Source organism: Camelus ferus, chromosome 7, assembly GCF_009834535.1.
Source record: "Camelus ferus isolate YT-003-E chromosome 7, BCGSAC_Cfer_1.0, whole genome shotgun sequence".
NCBI lineage: Eukaryota > Metazoa > Chordata > Mammalia > Artiodactyla > Camelidae > Camelus > Camelus ferus.
This window is the reverse complement of record NC_045702.1, coordinates 24,878,416-24,900,442: the sequence shown is the minus strand read 5'-3', so window position 1 is coordinate 24,900,442 and position 22,027 is coordinate 24,878,416. Positions and strand designations below refer to the sequence as shown.

General features: G+C 35.7%; 1 protein-coding gene across 4 annotated transcripts in view; it reads right to left on the bottom strand.

Annotated features, from left to right (window-relative positions):
* The window catches only part of IQUB (IQ motif and ubiquitin domain containing), a 64,984-nt gene that overhangs the window by 5,032 nt on the left and 37,925 nt on the right, over positions 1 to 22,027 (bottom strand). For 2 of the 4 annotated variants that reach the window (XM_032483592.1, XM_032483593.1), the window contains 4 exons: positions 21,145 to 21,315; positions 18,658 to 18,834; positions 12,531 to 12,779; positions 7,397 to 11,613 (listed from right to left, as the gene is read on the bottom strand). In XM_032483592.1, the coding sequence (XP_032339483.1) occupies positions 11,200 to 11,613; positions 12,531 to 12,779; positions 18,658 to 18,834; positions 21,145 to 21,315 (1,011 nt within the window). In that variant the 3' untranslated portion in view covers positions 7,397 to 11,199. Of the gene's footprint in view, positions 1 to 3,463; positions 6,995 to 7,396; positions 11,614 to 12,530; positions 12,780 to 18,657; positions 18,835 to 21,144; positions 21,316 to 22,027 lie in introns of those variants that run through there. The other 2 variants (XR_004321353.1, XM_006189162.3) reach the window with 2 other exon arrangements.

The window sequence follows — 22,027 nt, the reverse complement described above, 5'->3', positions numbered from 1 at the left end:
CCTTTCCTGATTACATGAATGCATATTTATGTAATTGTGTACATTTATGGGGACTGTAATGGAAATATTTCCTCCTGAATCACTAAGACTGAAAATTGAATATAGGTGTATGTTTTAAAATTAACAGTCACTGATAACATTTTAATCTATTTTTAAGTGTATTAGATGTTGTGCAATATAAGAAGTGTTTTTTAAAATATGCAATGCATTAACTTTAAGCTGGAAAAAGGATTAACAAATTCTCTCCAAGGCAAGAGCATGCTGAAGACTTCTGGTTTCCAGTCCAGCATGTGAAAGCTTAGAAGTCACCCCTCCGCCCTAACAAGTAAAAAGCTAAACAAACTGAAAAATCAACAACTCTTCTAAGATCCAGAAGAGATGTGAGGTCACAGGACAAACCACTAACCCCCCATATGGGACAGAATGAAAGGCAAATACAGAGAATCACAACCTGCTGGAGCAGAAACCTCTGTCCTTTCAGAGGCCATTATCTGAGAGCCCCTAGAAGATCTGCTGTTTGTTTTTTCCCCAGGGCACAGACCTCTAGTAAATGACATGAGTCATTTACTAGAAGAGATACTACAGAGTTTTTCAAGGATGCTGGTAATCCACTTATGAATGCATTTATTAATGGCTTGGTGAAGACCCTCTTGTGGAGAAGACACACCTTTAAGAGTTGTCTGAGAAAGCTGCACATAACAGATGCACTCCAATAACCCATCTTCCTGAATAATGTTTTCCAGGGAAGTTCAGGCATTTCAAGCTCATTGATACAGGCTACTTTCAAGTTTAGGCTTCCGTTAACACATAGAGCAATTCTCAGGGCCACAAGACAACACATGAAATCCTGAATGCTAGGCAAGAACATAAACTTGGCTTGATATCTTTTTAAATCCTTTTTAGTCTAATACCTTTACAATAAATTCTTATACATATTTCCCTGACTCTCAGTAAAAATTGACATGATCCTGCAACTCCTTCAATATACAGGCTAACTCAGACCGGACCATACCTTGTTCTTCCTCACCTTAGCATGAGAGCTTACCTGGGTGCACGTCTCAATGACAAGACACCTCTTTAAACCTTACAGTCAGGCTCCAGACTAATTTTTAGCCACATCTTCCCTATATATACAGGATATAAGTAATTTCTGTAGAGTTGTCTTAAGGGCTTTCTGCAATTTCTGGCCAGGTATGTATTGGACAGTCAAGGCTTCCAATTTATCCTTTTCTTTATGCACTCTTTCTAGTGTAAGAAATAACCATCTTATGTCGCAATCTTTGTCATCAAACTAATTGCCGGAGCCATTTGAGCTCCCTGTGCTTATCCTCCATCTGCCTCCACTGGTGATATTTTGAGTAATCATGATGCTACCACATGCTCATATTACCAGTGTCCCATTTCCCATGAGGAGGGTACCCAAATGGTCCTCAAGTATGTGAGCAGCCCAAGCCTAGGATTATATTCAAAAGTCCGTTTGCTGGGACCACTCCTGGTACCTATTACTGTTTTGTTCAGGGTCCAGCAGGACCTGGTTTATTTAAGAAGTATTTAGTAAAAGGACTGTTTACAAAGGGAGAGGACACTGTTTAAGTACATAAAAAAGTGAAGCACTGTAACCTAGCTACAAAGGAAAGCCATTATCACCAATAAGCTGAAGCAGTAAAGAAAAGGAATGAGTCCCAGAATTCAAAGAGTTGTAGAGTAGGAGGGATGACCATCCAACCGGAGCTGTGGTCTTAGGCAGAGAAAAGCAGTCACTTGACAAAAATAGGCCAAAAAGCAGATGGGAGAAGCCAGGGGAATAAATATCCCAACCTCTTTCTTTCAGACCTCAAATTTCCTGCTGATGCTTCCTACTGACCAAATCCAGCTGAGGGAGGCTATGCACACATGGATGCCGGGCTAAGGGTCAGCCTCCTAAGGGCACGGACCAGAGAAGGGAAGGGAAGGGCAGCGCTGAACAGGTACATGATGAGTATCCAGAAAAAGCCATGTGCTTTCATCTTTTCATATATTTTTTGGATTTGGTTTTCTATTATTGTGTTTAGGATTTTTGCATCTATATTCATAGTGCAATAGGCCTAGCATGTTTTTTCTCGTACTCTCCTTGTTAAATTTTGATATCAAGGACATGCTGCCCTCACAAGTTGAGAAGTGGTCACTCTTCTTCTATTTCTTCAAAGCAGAATAACTAGTAGATTTAGAATCATTCATTGCTTCAATGCTCAGAAGTGAAACAAGATAATTCTACTTGCTTTCCATTGGGCAAAGCATGTTACATAATCCCGTCTCACTTCAAGAGGGTGGAGAATTGCAATCAATCACCCAGTGTTCCTGGGGAGAGAAAGAGAAACAGCATTTTCTACCTCTTGACTCACTTTTTTTTTTCTTCATTTCTAAGGATATCCATATAAAGAATCAAGAAGTGTCTGAGGTGCCACTCTAATTGCAAGCTAGCAAGTTTGGTGCCACGACTTCATAAATGATAGCAGAAGACACAAGACTCATGGGTCAGAGATAAAGCACAACTTATTGTTCACAGAAACAGCAATCAGAGTATCAGGATTTTGCCCTAATTCCCTCAGGATGACACCAAGTCCACGTGACACACACACACAGTGAGCTGCTTTACAGACAGAGGATGCTGGGCTTAGAGGCTCTGAACATTTTACAGGAGATAGTAAACACTATCTCTATCTTCAAAGCTGCTTGTTATACACATTCCTTGGAAAAAAAGAGAACTAAGTAGCTCTGCTCAAAAGACATGCAGAAACATTAGAAGCCTACGGAGAACTGTTTCCCAACTGACTTTTTGTTTTAAACCTAATTTCAAACCTAACATAACGATTAATTAGTCATTTATATTGTGAATAATAATTTATCAAAATAATTTCTTCTGCTCTGCTATATTCTCAATTTCATCCTTGATATTAATATTGCCACCAATTTTCTGTTGTCTGCATTATGACTGATACAGTTTTACTAAATATCTTTACATGTCATTTTGTTTGGGTACATATCTGGTACACAGCATCTAGTTCACTCATTTGATACCATACAAGAATAATTATACTTTACTAGAGTTTTGATTTACTCAAATTTATGCACTGATATTTTTAATCTTGTTTTTCTCTTATATGTACTTTCTTTCTATTAACCTAAAAAACAAAACAAACAAAAACCTTATTTCATAATAGTTCTTAAGTTTGTTATTGGTCTCTTTTCCTCTCTAGAAATATGGAGTTTATAATTCCATTTTCATTCTGCTAGCAGTTGCCTTTAAATTTTTTTAGTTGCTTTTAAATTTTTAAATTGAGTATTTGAGTATCTACTTTCTTACCTACATTTCTATTAACTCTTCTCCCCTTAAAAAGATTTGGAACACTTTTATCCCTCTGAACCTTCATACAGCAGATGTTTAGTTAGAATACTCAGGGTATTTTTTTTTCACGGATTCAGATTTTTTTTTTTTTTTGCAAATAGATTTTTATTTGAAAAATTATTTTTGTCCATTACATTGTGTCATAACATACAAGTGAGGATCATTTAGAAAGGATCTTGAAGTTGTCGTGCTCACAGCCATTTTTCATGTACAAGCTCACATCCAGACTTGACCCCACCATTTCGAGGGAGCTGAGTAGAGTGGGCACACGTAGACTGATGAGATGCTTCTGCCTAACAGTGTCTTTCTGTTGACTTCAGAAAGAAAAAATCCTCAGGTCATTTTTTAACCCTCAAAATTCAAAATTCTTCGATAGAAATGTTCCTCCCTCATCTTCTGGCATTTAGCATTGAGGAAGAGAAATCCACGCTGTTGCTACTTTTTTCTTGCAGCTTTTCCCCTCCAACTTGAGTGCTTATAGAATTTGGTCAATATTTTTGAAATCCAGAAATGTCATGACGTTGTGTCTATGTGTGTCTGTCTCTCTATGTTAATTCTTCCAGTATTTGGTAGACTCTTTATACAGCTAAGATTCTGTGCCTTTTCAGCTTAGGAAAATGAGCTTTAAATCTCTCTTTGCTAGTAGTTTCTCCTCTTCTACTCCATTATTGGCTTGTGTTATTTCTAGCGTAGACAGAGCAAAGCTGTTAAACTTATTATTTTTGTTTATCTACCTCATTTCTTTGACTTTTCCTCTGACTTCAAGGGGACCCTCTCTTGAGCTCATCCACCAAATTTCTGTTTTAGCTTTCAAGTACCAAATCTGCTCTTCATTGCCACCAAGGTGGGGGTTTTTTGTAATTCAGCAATTGTTTATTTTATGTAATAGCAACTTTTCCCAGTATCATCTTCTCCCAAAGGATGAAAAATGCTATCAAATATCCTTAACATAATTAAGAGATTTGTTAAACGAATATTTGTTTCCAGTCCTCAAAAGGATCTTTCTTTTGATTTTTGAATCTTTAAATATATGGTGGCTATTCTTTGTCAGTTGGTTTTTGCAATATTGGGATATAAAATTTCATTCTGCTCTACTGTTTAGGCCTTTATCCATATCATACAGTCTCCCTAAAGGAGAAAGAAGGAACATCTTCCACAGTTTCATTTGTTAGTGGGCCAGAGTAGGTGTGTCCATGAGGTTCTAAACTAGAGGAATGCAGATACTCTGAAGGCAGAGAGGAACTTAACTTCTTAACTAGCTGCTTCCCAATATCCTGGAGCTAGGATTCTAGGAGTAACAACCTGACTTCCCCTCTGCTGACATCTCCTCCAACCCCTTATGCTGTGGATTTTTGGATATCTGTGAAAAATGAGAATTGGAGTTCTAGCAAGATAGAAAAGAGTTTACCAGAAGAGCTGACTTTATTAAAGAAAGTCTGTCGTTGCGCTGTTTTGGTTTTTTTTTCCCCTCTTTGTGGTTATTCTCCCAGCCCTAAATTAAGATGCTGTCCCTTTTCATATGTGATTCAACTGTTCTGGTTGTCCTGCCCCTCTCAGCTGTGCTCCACAGTCTTCTATCACTGTAAGCAAATGCCATCTAGTCAGATGCTTCACTCCGAGGTCAATAAAGGAATTCTCAGTGTCCTTCATTTGCCTCTGTCTGACTATTGCCCTCTCACTGCCTGCCTCCCCAGCCCTTCCTACTCCGAGCTAGGGGATTCTCCTGAACTGTCTTGTGAAACTCTGCTCATTGTCCTTCCAGTGTAAACCCACTTTTGTCTGTGTTAAATCTTAACCTTTTTATCAGTGATCAGAATGGTCCCCAATCTAATCCTATCTGTAATTTACTGTTTAGAAAGTTCCCAGAACATCTGAATTGTCTATGAAAATTTGAAAATAATGGCGGCTTTATAGCACTTCCCTTTTTGATGTTTAGCTCCTTAAATATCCACGTGCCATGCATTTGCCAAGTAAAACCACTGTGGACATCCTAGAAAATATGTTGTTAAAGTGTTGGAAAATATTTTGTAAAACAAATATTAATATTTAGATTGAATTCCTTGTTTCCTTGATCACTAAGCTTGAGAGAACAGCCTTGCTAACTGCTGACTGGAATTGGGAGAATTCTCTCTCTATACATACACACATACATAATTATGTTGTGTGTTGAAATACTACTACTTGAATTACAGATCTTCATTTTCACTTTTAATTCTCTCTCAGCTGGATATCTTCTCCTGAGCCAGCCAGACCCACTCCCTCTTATCTCCTTTGATCTTTGCCCTGAAGCTGTATGAATTGTGTCCACAGAATTCTGTCTTTTCTGGTTTCCTTCTGGGTTCTGCCAGCTGGAAATCCAAGCAGGAGACTGGAGGAAGGGAGAAGATGAGATCAGAGTGTTTGTCTGTCAGGCTCATGAGATCATCTGGGCCCTGACAGCTGGTCACTGGTCCTCCCCCGTTATCTTCTTTACAGTCTGTCCAGGTTCCCAGGCCTCTCCCTCCCCAGATTCATTGGAGATTAGGGTAGAGACAGCTTACCTAATACTGAGCCCAGGTTCCTACACTGTTCCCTCAGTTTCCCTACACTCTGCCCAGGCTTTATTAAAAAAATCCCTTTAAAGTAAACTCTCCTTGAATCATCCTATTTTGAATGTGCTGCCAATTTTGTTAAGACTGACTCATTATCCTGTTCATCATTGTGGGTCCCTGCCATGCATGTGGTCAAGGCTATTCTTTTGGTTTATTAGGGAAAGGAATTGTTAAAGTTTACTTGACCAAGTTTATTCTTCTTACAGAGTTCCTTATTGCCCCATTGGGGGGTTTTCTACCATAGAACAAAAGATATTTATCCTGTCTTCCAGCATGGAATGTACATTTTGTTTGTTTATAAATAGTTTCAGTTTTTCCATTGAAATTTTGAGAAGAATGGAAGATGAAGCTAAAATGTGAAGATTCAAATATTTATATTAAAACATAGCATCTTTTATCCTACCTGTAAGGATTTTCATGAAGGAGAATTCTATAATGTCTCCTCTCATCCATATACTGATTATTCTCCTTTAACTACATTTTATCTAAAATAAATATGAGTTGAAAGATAAGCCTAACTTTTGTTTTTCTGTTGATTTTAACTATAGTGTACCTGACATTTTTAAAAAATTTAATATGAAAAATAAGTAAAATAAAACGTTCTCTTCACTTTAAAATATTAATTTTGGGAACAAAATTGTACTTAAATTTAGCACTAACTGTCTAACAGTAAAGGGTTTATATAGGAAAGTTCTCTTCATACAACTTATGACAATATGAAAAACGATTAAAATCAACAAAAAGATAAAATTCTATTTCCATATTGTGTGACCTCCGTATTACTCTATTAGCAGTGGACAAAAATGCTGATCATCAAAAAATACTCCTGGATCTTCTAAGGGCTAGGCCTCTGGATTTCTATAATCTTAGGTGTGGTGTCTGTCTGATGATTCTTTCTGATCTCATCTACTTCACCATCATCAAGTAAAAATGCAGCCAGCAGTGGAATTTGAGAAAAATAGTTCTTAGCCAGGAAATGTTTGTGTTTGATCTTGTGAATAAACAAGGGTTCATATCCCTGAAAAGAAAAGAAAATCAAATTCTATTAAATGTCACAGATATATTTTCCAAATAAAAACACTTTTATGCCTCAGTGCCTTTGCTTCTCAGTTCTCTCTGACCAGAACACATTTTTTTTCTTACTTTGTCCATCATCTTTCAGAGTTCAGCTTTTACGACGCTTTAACCTGGAAGCCTCTCGATTCTCTCTCTGACCTCTTTAAATCCAAATGAATCCCTCCTTCTTCCATGCTTGCAAGCCCTTTCATGTATTTTAATTGCAATATTCAGTTCATTCTGCCTTGAATTTCACTATCTGCTTGCGAGTCTCTTCCATAGATAATAAGGAAAATTCCTCAAAGATTCAACCTAGGTCTTCTTCATATATGTGTCTCTTGGCACCATAAGGCAAATATTCAACCAGTATTTCTGTGTGAATGCTCTTGTCACCTTGGTTCTCTTCAAATCTATGTCAATACTGATATAATTACCAACTTGATTTTTTTCCTAAAATTAGTCCTTTCCTCCATCTTTCCAGAGTTCAAAATAGAGATCACAATGGTGTTGTGACAATGCAAACTTCTCTTTGGTCACCCTTTTTACTGTCTTAGATATGAGTTCCTGCACCATCTCTCTTCTGTTTTCCAAACAGAAAATGACCTTCTTGCCTCTGTTAAGTTTTTGTGCCTTTCCGTTTTTAGCTGCTCTTAATTAATTTTTAGGCTTCTTGTCTCTCTACAGCTATAACAGCACTTTGAACGTTGTTACACAGCTTTGCCACATTATAAGACAGTCTGTTTTCTTTTTTTTTTTAACATTTTTTATTGATTTATAATCATTTTACAATGTTGTGTCAAATTCCAGTGTTCAGCACAATTTTTCAGTTATTCATGGTAAGACAGTCTGTTTTCTAATGAAAGGGGCACACTGCTAGTTGCCAAACTCAATATTCATTCTCTCTTCCATTCTATATTTAGAGGATTGATTTTATATAGGGGCCTGATTCTGTATTTTGCGACATGCTCAGTTTTCTTAGCCTTTATTATAGCTAGAGAAGGCCATATGACAAGTTTCTGGCAGATAGATAGATATTTATATATACACAATATATTTATATATGTATATATTTTTAATAGAAGCCATTAGATAAAGCTTATAAGAAAGTTTTTTAGAAGTGGGAAGACTCATCTGTTAAGTACCTTTAGGCTTTGCCATATCCAGAAGGTGGGTATTATGCAGGAGATGAAGTAGCTATCTTATCTCCAAACGAGTACACAAGCATTAGGATTAAAGCCAAAGGTTAAATAACGGCTGAGGAAGAAATTAGGGAGCCTGGGTTTCTGAGAGCACTGGAAAGCTACCATACAAGCCTCCAGCTGCTAACCTCTGGGCTTCTTGTTTCATAAGACAACTGACCCCCTATTTGATTAAGTTATTATAAATTGCTGACTCTGCTATTTGCAGCTAAACTTAAATGCAACTAAAACAATAAAGAATTGTGTCCATTAGATTTTCTTGTTTTTTCCCAAGCACTAAGCACAGTATGTGGCACATTCAAAAGTAAATTCTGATTGAATTAATAAAAGCCATCTATTTTCTTTATTAATCTTAATCGACTCTTCTTTTCAATCAAATCACAAATATTAAGGATACCTACTTCTACAACTTGTTTCCTGAAAGTTAAGACATCCCCTGACTAAATACCCCTCCACAATGTCAAGTCAAGTAAAGAAAGCCCTGGAGAAAAGCAGCCAAAGGCTCCTTATTCTTACAGAAAGCATTATGTAGACGTATCCTGGGCTTATCTTTAAGTTTCCTCCCTATGGTGTATACGTGTTTATTATTCAGCAATGAAAAAAAAGAATGGAATTCTGCCATTAGCAACAATATGGGTGGACCTAGAGAGTAAGTATTATGCTTAGGAAATTAGTCAGACAGAGAAAGACAAATACTTTTCACTTATATGTGGAATCTAAAAAATAAAACAAACAAATGTATATAATAAAACAGAAACAGACTCACAGATATAGAGAACAAACTAATGGTTACCAGTGGGGGGAAGAAAGTGGGTGCAGGGCAAGACAGGAGTATGGCATTGAGACACAAACTACTGTGTATCAAATAGGTAAGCAACATGGATATATTGTACAGCATAGGTAAATATAGCCATTGTTTTATAATAACTTTAAGTGGAGGATAATCAGTACAAATATTGAATCACTATGTTGTACACCTGAAACTAAAATAATACTGTAAATTAACTATACTTCAATTAAAAAAAGTTTCCTCTCTACAGACAAATTCACCAGGTCAAAATACTCATCCTTTGAACTAATCTAACTTTATTCCACCACTTCTTAGCCCACATTTCATTCAAGAAACACTAACACATTTCTGTTATACAACGTTAGATAATACATATATAGAACTTTACAGATTTCAAAGGGCAAAAATAAGCCAAAAAGTGATCATTAAAGATGGGAATAGCACATTATGGAACATAAATAAAAGGAACAATAAGTAATTCTTAAAGAATAATATAATGTGGGAAAATGTCCAGTACCCATTATCCCCTTTATAGATGAGAAAACCAGGCAATTGAGACATTAACAAACTTGCCCAACTTCTCCCAGCTCCTAGATAGAGCCAGAATTCAAAGCTAGGGCTGCTCTGATCCTCTTACTGATTCCACGTTTTTAGTTAACCCTTATAAAAATTTATGAAGCCAAGAAGGCAGGTTTTAATATCCTGCAGTTTGTTAGTGACAGAAATGGGAAAATACTGGGTCAGGCCTCCTGACTTTAAATCCACTGTTGTCCTACTTTGGCCAATATACACATCATGAGAAATTGATCTGCCTCACATACAGTTCAAAGAACAGAAGTCTTTTTCCATGCTTTTCCTACAATTTGTGTTGTGATTGCAAGGAGTCAAGATTATTTTAACTTTTGCATATTTTTTTTACTTACTGAGAAAGCAAATATCTCTATGTACTTAGGAAACTCTGGAAATGCTTTAACTTGCCACAAGACATAAACTATTCTTTAACTAGGCTGAATAAACTATTCTTTAACTAGATTGAATATTAATACTTAAAACAGCACACCAGCCCCAAACCATAAAAAGGCAAATTTATTTCAGTTTGTCTGAAATGACAGTTATATTTGAAGTCATTTCTTTACTTATAGTAGGCTTGCTTAGTGTAAATGGAGCTCTGTTTACAAAAATTCAGTAAGATCAGCTTCCTGAAATTAGAAATGCATGTGAATAGAACATTTAATTTGATACTGCAGTAATTTGGTTAAATACACAAAGGGAGTTGTGTGGATTAATTGAAGAAGCAGTGGAATATCAGCTTTGGGAATGAACTTCAATCCCACTATGGGTCCTAGATGAAATGATATTGCTAGTATTGGCTATGCTTCCAGTGATTAAATATTTATAAGGCAGCTTAGTTTACTAAATATAATATTTAACATAGTTTCAATTTCTTGTTGCCCTTTCTTTCAATCCCTAGAGTGAAATTTTTCTTAGCCTGGCTTCTACTAGAAAATTATTCAAAAAAGCTAAAAATTTAGCTAGTTTCTCCTCTTCACACCTTCCCCTTCCCAATAAGAACATAGGCCGGGGAAAAAACATGATTCAAAATGGCTACTATATTTGAAGTCATTTCCTTATTTTCCCTTAGCTGACATCTTGCATGGAATGAAAGTACAGCAGTTTAAAAAACGGAAGGCAGAGAACAGCATCAGCTGCAGGGATCACAGGTTTGCTTAGTATAAACGGAGCTCTCTGGGAACGCATCAAGGGCCCCTCAATTCTGTTCATCAAAATGTCATACAGATTGCATCTTGCAAGGTACTGAAATTAAATGGTATTTAATTTTTGCAGTGCTTTCCCCACTCCAAGGTAGCTGGAAGCAAATGAAAAACGGAGCCTCAGAACCCTACCCCATCAGTATGATTGCCAGTTAGAGCACAAAATTATGAACACAATTTATTTGAGAACTTAGTGTGCTTTTCTGATGATTAATCAAAGATGGCCAGATTCTAGTTTCCCTATTACCTACCTAGTGATAATATTCATTTATTCATTCAACAAATACTTATTAAATCACTAGTCTGTGACACTGTTGTCAGGTGTTACAATATCCCTGCTCTTGTGGAATTTACTATGGAACTAATGTGCTTGAACTTGCTGTCATTAGGAGGATGTGGTATCACGTTAGGTACTTGTAAGACTTTCAGATATCTTATCTTCACCTTTTGTGTGCCTTAGTGTCCTTTTAATTTTAATCTCTGCCATACATACCATCCCTGGTATTTTGTTATGTAAGTTATCCACAGGTTCTCTGTTTCTTAATCTAATGGAAGTATTTAAATTATGCACGGCACTCAAGTTATCTCTAATAATTCCAATGATCAAATTAGGGTCCCAAATAAAGTTTCCTACCTCTTCCATACTCTGCAGCTTGAGATGAGTTGCGCCTTCATCTTTGGTAAGAAGAATGCAGTTCCAGGGCGACCATTCCAAGGACTTATCCCATCTGACCATGACCAGATCGTTGAGATCGTTCCTGGCACTGAGCGCCGACTGGGATGCCCAGATGTTCTCCGTCAGGTACTGAATATCTTCCAGCTGGATGTCAAGACATTTGTGAAAAAGAATGTTTTCTTCTAAATGTAAAATTTCTTCAAGGGGGTGGGGATGGGAAGGGATAGACTGGGATTTCAAAATTGTAGAATAGATAAACAAGATTATATTGTATAGCACAGGGAAATATATACAAGATCTTATGGTAGCTCACAGAGAAAAAAATGTGACAATGAATATATATATGTTCATGTATAACTGAAAAAATGTGCTCTACACTGGAATTTGACACAACATTGTAAAATGATTATAAATCAATAAAAATGTTAAAAAAATTTCCTCAAGATTATTGTATTACTGAGAAAACAATTCATACTGAGTATACACCTTATTCATGAGGTTTTCAGTGCACACAGTTCCTTATTTTTCACCAAATCTCTGTTCATTCTGCCCAAACTATGTTACCAATCTCAGTCATGACTGCATCTTTAACCCAGACTCAGCTGTGTATACTTCTTCCAGTATGCTAATTTGATTTTATATTTACATGGTATTAAGTACCTTTCAAAATTCATTAGTAACTATCATCTTGTCCTCAGGGTTATCACAGGTCATTTTCTTCCCATTTTACAAGTTAGGAAATTAAGACTTAATAAAGAATAAGCAATTCACTTGGTGTTATTAAAAAACTTTGTTGTTTTAATGAAAAAAATAAAGAGGGAAATAACTGTTTAGAAACTGTTTTCAGAATTTAAACCAGACTAGCTAAAGCTCTTGAAATGACTTTTTATCAGGAGGTCTGCATATATAAACTTAGAATTGCCAGAGGGGCCAGCGTCACAAAGAATAAACACAGAACGAAGAACCATTACTTTGAAAGGTTTGGGTGGGAAAGGAGAAATCTTTTCTGTAAAATCAATGGATAAACTTCATCCATGATTGGCCATGTCTACAGATCATACCTGCATCAGGAAAGCAATTTTAGAATCATCTTCATAATCAGCTTCTGAATAGTAGAGTCGTTGAAGTAAACATTTGTACTTCAAAAATGATTCTCGCTTTCGAGTCTCATTGTCAAGGTTAATGCAGTGACGACACCGGTAAATGCGGTGTGAGGTGGATGATACAGAGAACTCTGTAGAAGGCAAATAGAGCTGGCAACTATGGCAAAAGTAAATCTTCTTATAAAACTTCAATGGGTCTTGAGGGACCTAAATAGTAAAAAAAAAAAAAAAAAAAGAAAAGAAAAGAAAGTATAATAGCCAGGCCAAATGCTAACTGACAGAAGTACTGAGGGCTAACATCTTAGAATGAGATTAAAAAGTCAGTTAATTTTAAAGTCGTATTTTCCCCTTAACTTCCTACTCTACACAAAACTTAAATTTCAAGCAGTATTCATTTACCCTTCCAAAATATTAAAAATCTCTATTATTCATCAACTTTTAGATATATGTGGTAAAATCACCTAGAAAATAAACTGACTGAAAAAAAAATGAGTGGGTAGAGGCTTTGAGTTGCAATAGTAAGAAAACCTCACAAGCACTTTTGGCACTTCTTAAGAAGAATTTAGATTTTTTGATCTTTAGTGCTATGCTGTGTTAATTACTCTTACAGGCAATAGCTAGATTCACATATAAATAAAAGCCCACAAAATCGAGCGTTGTTCTCATTTTATTCATCTTAACGATAAATTTGGATTGGCTCAATGATCAATTTTCAAAATGTGAAATTCTGAATTATATAATAGTTCAATTTTTAATTTTTTGAGGAACCTCCATAATGGTGGTACCAATTTACATTTCCACCAACAGTGCACAAGGTGTCCTTTTTTCCCTCCTTGCCAACACTTATCTTTTGTCTTTTTGATAACAGACATTTTAACATTGGTGACATGATATTTCACTGTGGTTTTCATTTGTATTTCTCTGATGGCTAGTAATAATGAGCTTTTTCACATGTAAGGCCATTTGTATGTCTCTTTTGGGAAAATGTTTATTCTTTTGACCATTTTTAAATTGAATTAAAATTATTTTGCTATTGAGTTGTACCTGTTGTCTTGGATATTAACTCATCGGATACATGCTTTGCAAATATTCTCTCCCGTCCTACAGGTCACCTTTTGTTTTGTTGAATTGTTTCCTTTGCTGTGCAGAAGCTTTTCAGGTTGAGGCAATCCCATTTGTCTCTTTTTGCTTTTGTTGCCTTTGCTTTTGGTGATGCTGCCAAGACCAATGTCAAGAAACTTTTTCCCTGTGTTTTCTTCTAACAGTTTTACAGTTTCAGGTCTTACATTTAAATCCTTAATCCATTTTGAGTTGATTTTTGTATGTGGAGTGAGATAAGAGACCAGTTTCATTTTTTGCCAGTGGCTGTCCAGTTTTTCCAAGACCATTTTTTAAAGAGATTGTCCTTTCCCCATTGTGTATTCTTGGCTCCTTTTTGTTGTAAATTAATTGACCATATAAGTACGGGTTTATTTCTGGGCTCTCTATTCTGTTCCATTGATCCATGTGTCTGTTTTTATGCCAACACTATAAAGGTTTGATTACTATAGCTTTGTAATATAGTTTGAAATCAGGAAGTATGATGCCTCCAGCTTTGTTTTTCTTTCTCAAGATTGCTTTGACTATTTCGAGTCCTTTGTGTTTCCATACAAATTTTAGGACCTTTTTTTTTTCTATCTCTATGACAAATGTCATTGAAATTTTGATAGGGATTGCACTGAATCTGTAGATCACTTTTGGTAATATGGGCATTTTAACAATATTAAATCTTCCAAAAATTTTCTCAAGTACAAAACAAGCAATAACAAGCATGATCCATTTTACAAATGAATAAATTGAACTGTATCAAAATAAAAAACTTCTGCTCAGTTAGAAATGCTGTTAAGAGAATGAAAAGGCAAGCCACAGACTGAGAAAATATGTGTAAATCACGTATTTTACAAAGGACTTATGTGCAAAATATACAAAGAATTTTCAAAATTCAATAATCAGAATATAAACAACTCAACTGAAGAAATAGGAGGTGGCAAAAGATATGTCCAGACACTTCACCAAAAAGATATACAGATGCCAAAAAATGCATGAAAAGATGCTTAATTACTCATTAGGAAAATTCAGATTAAAATATAATGGGATACTACAGCACACCTATTAGAATTCCAAAATTAAAATAAAAACTGACAATACCAAGTACTGACAAGGATGCAAAGCACCTGGAACTCTCATACACTGCAGATGGGGGTGCAACATGGTACAAGCAACTTGGGAAAATTTCTGGCAGTCTCTTATAAAGGTAAATGTGCATTTACCATATGACTCAACGATCCTACTTCCTAGATATTTAACCCAAAACAACCAATTTACACAAAAACTCACAATTGAGAGTTTGCAGTGACTTTATTCACAAAAGCCCAAAGCTCTAAATAACCCAATGTCCTACAACTATAAATACTCTGGTACATCCAGATCATAAAAATATTATTCATTTGTAACAACAAACTAATGAAACACTAAATAAAATGAGTGAATATCAAATGCAGTAAGTTAAATGAAGGAAACCAAAAAAAAAAAAAAAAAAAAAAGACTACAGGCACACCTTGGAGATATCGCGGGTTCAATTCCACACCAATAAAGTGAATATCACAATAAAGCAAGTCACGTTGATTTTTTTGTTTCCCAGTGCAAATAAAACTTACATTTATGCTACTCTGTAGTCTGCTAAACGTGCAACAGCATTATCTCTCAAAAAATGTACATACCTTAATTTTAAAATACTTTATTGCTAGAAAATGCTAAGCTTCACCTAAGCCTCCTTTTTTCCTGGCGGAGGTCTTGCTCTCCTTGATGGCTGACAGCTGATCAGAGTGCTGGTTGCTGAAGTTCGGGGTAGCTGTGAGATTTTGTGCACACCCTTTAAGAGCAAAGTTTCTGTTTCCTACAGTGCAGCCCTCCAGCTTTTCCATATGCCAGCCCTGGTGGCCTTCAAAGCCAGACATTCTGGGGACACGTCCTCCTGATGCAGAACTCCCGGGCTGGGGAGCCTGACTGGGTTCAGACCCCTCACCCTTTGGGAAGCACCTCTGCAATCGTGATCACCCTCCCATTTTGTGGATCATCTACCCGGGGGTGTGGATCTTGACTATACTACGTCTCGGCCCCTCCTACCCACCTCATTGTGATTCCTTCTTTATTATCTTTAGTGGTGGAAAATCTTTTTTGATTATCTTCAGGTTGTTCTCATAGATCGCTGCTCTGTAAACAGCTGTAATTTTGGTGGGAAGAGGTGAGCTCAGGATCTTCCTACTCTGCTATCTTGGCCATACCTCTTCACGAAATGTATTTCTTAAATAATACGACTTGAAAGTCAAAATTACTGCTTAATCCACAGGCTGCAGAACAATGTTGTGTTAACAGGTATGAAAACAACATTCATCTCATCGTATATCTCCATCAGAGCTTTTGAGTGACCAGGTTCATTGTCAGTAAGCAGTAATAATTTGAATGGAATTTTTTTTTCTGAGAAGTAGGTTTCCACATGTGGGCTTAAAATATGCACTAAGCCATGGTTGGAAAGAGATGTGCTGTCATGCAGACTTTGCTGTTCCATTTATAAAGCACAGGCAGAGTAGGTTGGGCATAATTTTTAAGGGCCCTAGAATTTTTCAGAATAGTACATGAGCACTGGCTTCATCTTAAAGTCACCAGCTGCATTAGTCCCCAAACAAGAGAGTCAGCCTGTCCTTTGAGGCTTTGAAGCCAGGCATTGACTGCTTCTCTCTAGCTGTAAAAGTCTCTTCTTCCAATACAAGGTCATTTCATCTACACAGAAAATCTGTCATTTAGTGTAGCCACCTTCATTGATTATCTTGGCTGGATCTTCTGGATAACTCGCTGCAGCCTTCTACATCAGAACTTGCTATCACACCTTGCACTTTAATATTATGGAGACGGCTTCTTTCCCTAAACCTCATGAGCCAACCTCTGCTAGCTTCAAAGTTCTCTTCTGCAGCTTCTTCACCTCTCTCAGCCTTTATAAAACTAAAGAGAGTTAGGGCCTTGCTCTGGACCAAGCTTCACTTAAGGGAATATTGTGGCTGGTTTGATCTTCTATCCAGACAACTCAAACCTTCTCCATATTAACAGTAAGGCTGTTTCACTTTCTTATCTCTCATGTGTGCACTGCAGGAGCACTTTTAATTTCCTTCAAGAACTTTTCCTTTGCATTCACAAGTTGGCTAACTGGTGCAAGAGGCCTAACTTTTGGCTTAGCTCAGCTTTGGACATGACCTCCTCACTAAGTTTAATCATTTCTAGCTTGTGACTTAAAGGGAGAGGTGTACAACGCTTTCACTTGAACACTTAGAGGTTGTTGTACGGTTTTTAATTGGCCTAATTTCAATAATGTTGTGTCTCAGGGAATAGAGAGGCTGGAGGAGAAGGAAAGAGATGGTTGGTGGAGCAGTCAGAACATATCTATATTTATCAGTTAAGATCTCCATCTTATATGAGTGAGGTTCATGATGCCCCAAAACAATTACCATAGTAACTTCAAAGATCAATGATCACAGATCACCATAACAAATATAATTATAATGAAAATTTTTGAAATATTCCGAGAATTACCAAAATGTGACACACAGACATGAAGTGAGCAAATGCTGTTGGAAAAATGGTGCAAACAGACTTTCTTGATACGGTTGCCACAGCCTTCAGCTAGTAAAAACACAGTATCTGCAAAGTGATATAAAGCGAAGTACAATAAAACCTGGTGTGCTTGTGCACGGAGCACAGTTCCATTTCTATGACACTCTGAGTTAGGTTAAGTACAGAAATAAAATGCAGATCAGGGTTTGTCAAGGGTTAGGCAGCCACTGGAAGGGTTGATTACAAGTAGCAGGATGAGGGAATTTAGGGGAAGTGATAAGATCATTTTTTATCTTAATTGCTCTGTTGGCCATTGACTACATGACTCTGCATTTGTCAGAACTCACCAGAAAGACTGAATTTTATCAAAGGTAAATTTAAAAAGTGAATAAATGGTATAACATTATGTGAATGTGTAAAATATTAAATTCTATTATACTACTCCAAGTATATATAAACTAAGCCTATTGAGGACCAAAAGGTATCTTGGAAAAATAAAACATTGATGCAAATAAGAAATAATTCAGTGGGCAACTTTTCTCTTGAACTTTTGTTGTATTTTAATATTCTCCTGCAAAACAATTAAATTTTAAAAAGAAAGAATAAAAATTCAACAACTTTAATTTTTCTAAAAACTTTTACTAAATATTGATATTGTTTATGCTTAAAAAAAGCAAAATAGATGTTAAATCAGCTTCTTAAATAGATTACTACTCTAAAAATAATCATTGGAATAAAACACTATTTCAAGTTCTTTAGTAAACCCCCCAAAAAACGTTATTAAAAGTATTTTAAATAGTTTTGCAAAGTAAGAAGGCAATAACACACTTATCTTGGCTTTATAGAGAGAAAATTGCTTACAGAAGCCTAAGCATATTGGAGGTGGAAAAGGCAGTTTAATTCACATACATGTCACATTTGAAGTTCTCACAGGGTATCTACATGGATCTGTTCAGTAATAACTGTAACTATGTGGTAAGTAGTATAAAAGGACACAAATAGGTACATGTAGAATCTCAGAAATGAAGAGTTTAACTCTCTCTGAGGCCTAATGAAAGAGGGTACATGTGAGTTGTGTCTTAGAAAATCAAGAAGAGTTGGCTGGTTGAAGAAGGGGACAGCATTCCAGGTAGAAGCTGCAGTATGTGCAAAAGCATGAAGGTGTGAGAAATTACGATGCATTCAAACGGCACAGTTTCCAACTGGAAATTTGCTTCAGAGAGCAGGAGAGAATTCAAGGTTGGAAACACGGACAGACAAAGTTAAATGACTAATTTATCAACATAAAAAATATCATTCAAAGGCAATTTTACCAATAAGATGGTCTTCCATGTGGACCCCTAGTAAAGCATTAAAGCAAAATTTGAATATACTTCAACTTACTCTAGCACATTTTAAAATTCTGATAAAGTAATACAGGAAAAAAAAAGTAGAGTGGTACCTTAAGGTGTCTTGCAACTTCTGGATTAAACAAAGGTGTTCTGATGTAATGAAAGAAGAGTGTTGCAATCCTTTTCCTGAGTCCTTCAAGGTTATGATGTTTGACTCCTCTCATCATAAGGTCAACCTCCCTGTCAATCAATTCTAGAATTTCCTGAGTCAGTTTACATGCATGTTCCTGTCCAAAACACAAACATAGTCGGTATAGAATTTTAAATATCACTAAGTTGAAATTACCACCCAAACTGAAAATTCCAAAAGTAATGAAACACTAATGATAGAAGTATAAATTGGTACAACTAATTTGGAAAAAAATTTGACATTATCTAGTAGAGTTTAAGATATGCATAAGTTACAATCCAGCAATTCTACTCTTGAGTGCTTTGGAGAAATGTGCATGCAGTCATTGTTCACAGAAGCTCGAAATCAGAAACAACCAAATATCCATAAATAAACTGATTACATAAATAAGTGATAACTTATTCATATAATAGTATATTATCTAATATATGGAAATGAATGAACTACAGCTATATACAATAATAGGCTTAAATCTTACAAATTAATGTTGAGCAAATCAAGGCACAAAAAAAATACAGTATCATTCCATTTAAATAAGATCTAAAAATAAGCAACACAATACTATATTATTTAGAAATGTATACAGAGGTGGTAAAATTATGAAGAAAAATCAAGGAAATGATGACCATGAGAGCCAGTATGGTGGTCACTTTTAGGGGACCAGAGGGTGAATTATGAATATGAAGAGAAAGGAGGATGTTGGCAATGTCCTGTTTTTAAGCCAGAGAGTGGTCACATGTTGGTGGTTTTATATTTGCTAGACTGTACATATAAATTTTATATGTTTTTTCTGCATTTTTATATAATTCACAATAGTTTGTAATAAAGTAATAGAAATAAATGCTGTTGAATAAGAAAGCCCAGGTAAGAGCTGAAGTCATTAAGGTAGAGGATTTAAAAGTAATAAAATGGAAGCTGTTCCAACTGCTCAAGAAGGGACTATAAGAAACATCGTTTGAATAAAGAAGTCAGAAGGGAAAGTCAGTAACTGTAAAATAGTGCTCTTCTGTTCTTTGTAATACACACTTGACATAGCTAATACAAGAGTCTACATCAGTGGTTTTTGACCCTGAAGGCACATTAGAATGACCTGAGGAGATTTTAAAAGATTTTAACACTGCCCTCACACTTGAGATTCTAATTTAGCTGCTCAGAAATGGAGCCTTAGATACCATTCTTAACTCATTTAGCCTCATATTGTCTCCCTTTCTCCCCTCCTGTTTCTCTCTCTGTCTCTCTCTCTCTTTCAAGCTCTCCAGATGACTCTGGTGTATACTCGAGTTTCAGATTCACTGGTATTAATAATTGTCATAAAAATATTACCCATTATTTACTGAGGACTCCCTATTTGTAAACATTGAGATGTATAAATTATATTTTTATTTATATTTATATATATATGTGTGTGCATATACATATATATATTTATATATACATATCTTTATGTCCTCAAAGCAAGTAATTTTACAAATGATAAAACTGGTTTTCAGAAATATTAAATAACTTATCTAAGGTTGTGCAGCCATAATGAGTAGAGCCAGAATTCAAGTTATGCTCAAAGGCCTTAACTTCCATCAAAATATTGTTAAATAAATGCATAGATGGATATATTAGTGTATTAAGCAATGCATAACTTATCTTTTTTGAGTCCATCCTTTGACTTTTTTCATTAACCAGCTAATGGTCCTGCACTCTCTTTTTTTCCAATCTGTTCTTTTTACTGACATCTGCAGATATTCTTATTTCCTACCTCTGGAACTTCTGCTTCTCCCTCTCTTCTTAACTATGTCTATCTTCAAAGGCATAGTCACTAGACAAACATCCTTGAAAAGGCAGTCCAGAGCAAAGGTCATCAATGCTTAATTAAGTCCATGTCTCTGCTCTCAAGACGGGGCAGAAATGTGAGAGACCCATGGAGACCGACTTACCTTCCAATAAGAACCATTTGCTCAACTACTTATTGCATCTTAAACTAACTAATGATGAGGGAAAAGAGATAAAAATACTTACACTAATGCTGCTTTAAAATTGCTAAAAATAAAATTTTGTCAAAATATATAGACAGTAATTGCTATTGTATTGAACTAAGTTGAGCATTAATTTCATGCTATATATATATCTGCATTCATTGCAAAGCTGAGGATATATTTACATGGGGAATTTTCATTGTGCTATATTTGTGTGTCATAATATATAGTTTGAAAATTTTTAGATAAACATTAATGCATAAATCATATCTCCCCAAATTATACCCAAACAATATAGTTGTTGACAAAATAAAATTCATACATATAAACATTTATTAATATCTTTATAATTACTTAATACAAAACATCTCATTTTAGTATTCAATTCTTTTTATTGACAGTGGTTATGATACCCCCAAACTAAGAGAAAGTTGACATACCTTTACAGTATGTTTAAGCGTTAAGAGTACATCCAGCCTCTCATCTTGAGAGATGTTTTTCAGCATAATGCATTCATAGATGCTTTGCAGCTCTCTGGCTCTGATGGTGAACTGTGTATCCATCTCAATTATTTTGCCATCAAATCTTCTCCACATCTTTGGAGCTGAACACTTAAAAATAATATTATGTTTATAATTATCAGTTAAAGGTTCAAAAGTAATTTTGTTTCTTCTACTGTAAGTTAACCTTACTATCATGAGCTTTATGAATATCACAAATTGATTGAAGAATTTTAAGGCCATGGGAAAGTAAAACATTTTAGGAAAAAAAAATACGAGAGAGCTTCAGGTTATAAACATGCAAATAATCCTGAATCCTCAGGATTCAGAATTTGCTACTAATTTTCCCTAACTAGTATGATGGAGAATTTGACGGGTTTATGAAATAACTCATTACCCACCTTGGGGAAAAAAAAAAGTATGCTATTTAGAATGCTAAAAACAACTTATTTAGTTCAATCATATTGAGTTGTATGAATGTGTCTTGATCATGCTTTGCCAATTGAGGACAACCTTTGTGGAACACTTGCTACAATCCTCAAAGCATTAGACCTACAGATAAGGCAAAACGGGACTCTTTTAATTATGGTTTTGTTTTCTGCAAAAAATAAATCTATAACAAGTTCACAGTTCTTCACAAAGCAGATGTCCATAGTGAAATAGCTGTGTTTAGCTACCTTAGCGGGGCTGTGGTCCCTGCCTCCCTGGTGATGGCTAAGATTTTCACTTCCTATTTCCAAATCTGGCTTGGTGCCTCCCAACCTAGCCTGCCTCTCAACCTGAGGGTCCAAGATGGTGTTCACTTGCCCTGAAGCTCCTCTGA